At 40.0% G+C, this 1,388-nt stretch overlaps 1 protein-coding gene across 1 annotated transcript; it reads left to right on the top strand.

Moving 5' to 3' along the window:
- Positions 1-256: 256 nt before the first annotated feature.
- SMIM38 (small integral membrane protein 38) lies at positions 257-388 on the top strand. Its single transcript, XM_066616742.1, has one exon. It carries the CDS (start codon positions 257-259, stop codon positions 386-388), a length of 132 nt encoding a protein of 43 aa, XP_066472839.1.
- Positions 389-1,388: the final 1,000 nt, after the last annotated feature.

Genomic DNA, 1,388 nt, shown 5'->3' with positions numbered 1-1,388 from the left:
AATATAAGAGTTGTTAATTCTTTCTGAATAGCACATGGGGCCTCTTGACTAAATAGTGCATTACATGTCCCAAATCTGTCAGCTGGACTCTTCTCTCACATGCTAGTGAGATCACTTTGATTGGAATGATACAGGAATGGCTGGGTTTGCCACACAGCACTGAATACTACATTATATAATTAGATCTCCCAGAGAAGTGATAGTTGTCGTGTCGGCATCTTTGTTTTCCTCATTACCTCATTATTCCAGCTTAAATATGGGATCAGGCCCTTTGATGATTTTAGTGATTGTCATTATATTAACACGATTCATTTTGTGGTCCTGTTTCAGTGCTTATTTAGATTACAAACTATCTCGTAGATTTCCTGAAAAGAGGAAGGACTCTTGAAAAGGCTCATATGCATTTGCAATGAACAAATGGCGCCTTATGGGACAATGTCTCTGAACAAGACAAATTTGGATTTTCAAAGGGGGCTTGTTAACGGCTCTTTTCTTGGTAGGGTCAACCAAGTTGGGGGGGCTGTTTTAAAGAGATCTGGTCTTTAATCAGCAGAGAAGAATGCAGAGACTTAAATTGACGAATGTCCTGTGCAAGTAATGCACGAAGTTGTTCCTGGAAAGAACCTGTGCAATCATTTTCTCCCCAAGCATTTTGGATTATCTAGATGTAATTCTTTGGTTACAAGCCCAGATGGCCAATCAGAAAATTCCACTGCCTTGATAAGTGAGATGTGATGACTTCCTTTTTGTTGGACAAGTTGCTGACCTGTTGCCCTTATCGCTACAATAACAGCGTCTTGCAATCAAAGACTGGCCCATGTCAACCTGAACCATGGAGATTAGCATCCCTCTCAAGCATTGCCATGTATGCTTTTCAGCAACTGGGAACATAGTTCAAAGTGACTGTTCCTTTTTTCTGGAGTGAAGTGTCTATGTAAATGTTCAAAGCTGACATACTAGGTATCAACCTTAATGCAAGGGTTACAACAACAGTTGTTTACGAACATGAATATCAGTTGTGGCTCTGGATGAATGGCTGTTTCTTGTTACACATTTTTCTTCTGCTTCCTCATTCTGGAAATGATATAATACATATGAAGTAACTTTAATCTGAATCAGACCATTGATCCGTCTAATTCAGTACTGCCAACTCTAACAGTGGAGTAGACTGACTCCACTGTTCCATGACTGTTGTGTGTCTCAGAAAAAAACAACAACTGTCCATCTGCTCTGGCCCAGGCATGGAGCCTTATAACAGAGGGAAGACTTATTAAGAGGTGTGTTGATTGCTCTGCCACTCATTACCATTGCAACCAGTTGCATGGATGTAAATTGGAATTCAGAACATGCAACTATGTGCTGGAGTACACATATATTTGTATGTTTTA

This window comes from Tiliqua scincoides, chromosome 1 (genome assembly GCF_035046505.1).
Source record: "Tiliqua scincoides isolate rTilSci1 chromosome 1, rTilSci1.hap2, whole genome shotgun sequence".
Lineage (NCBI taxonomy): Eukaryota > Metazoa > Chordata > Lepidosauria > Squamata > Scincidae > Tiliqua > Tiliqua scincoides.
Note: the sequence above shows the minus strand (reverse complement) of the source record. Positions and strands in the feature narration are given on the sequence as shown.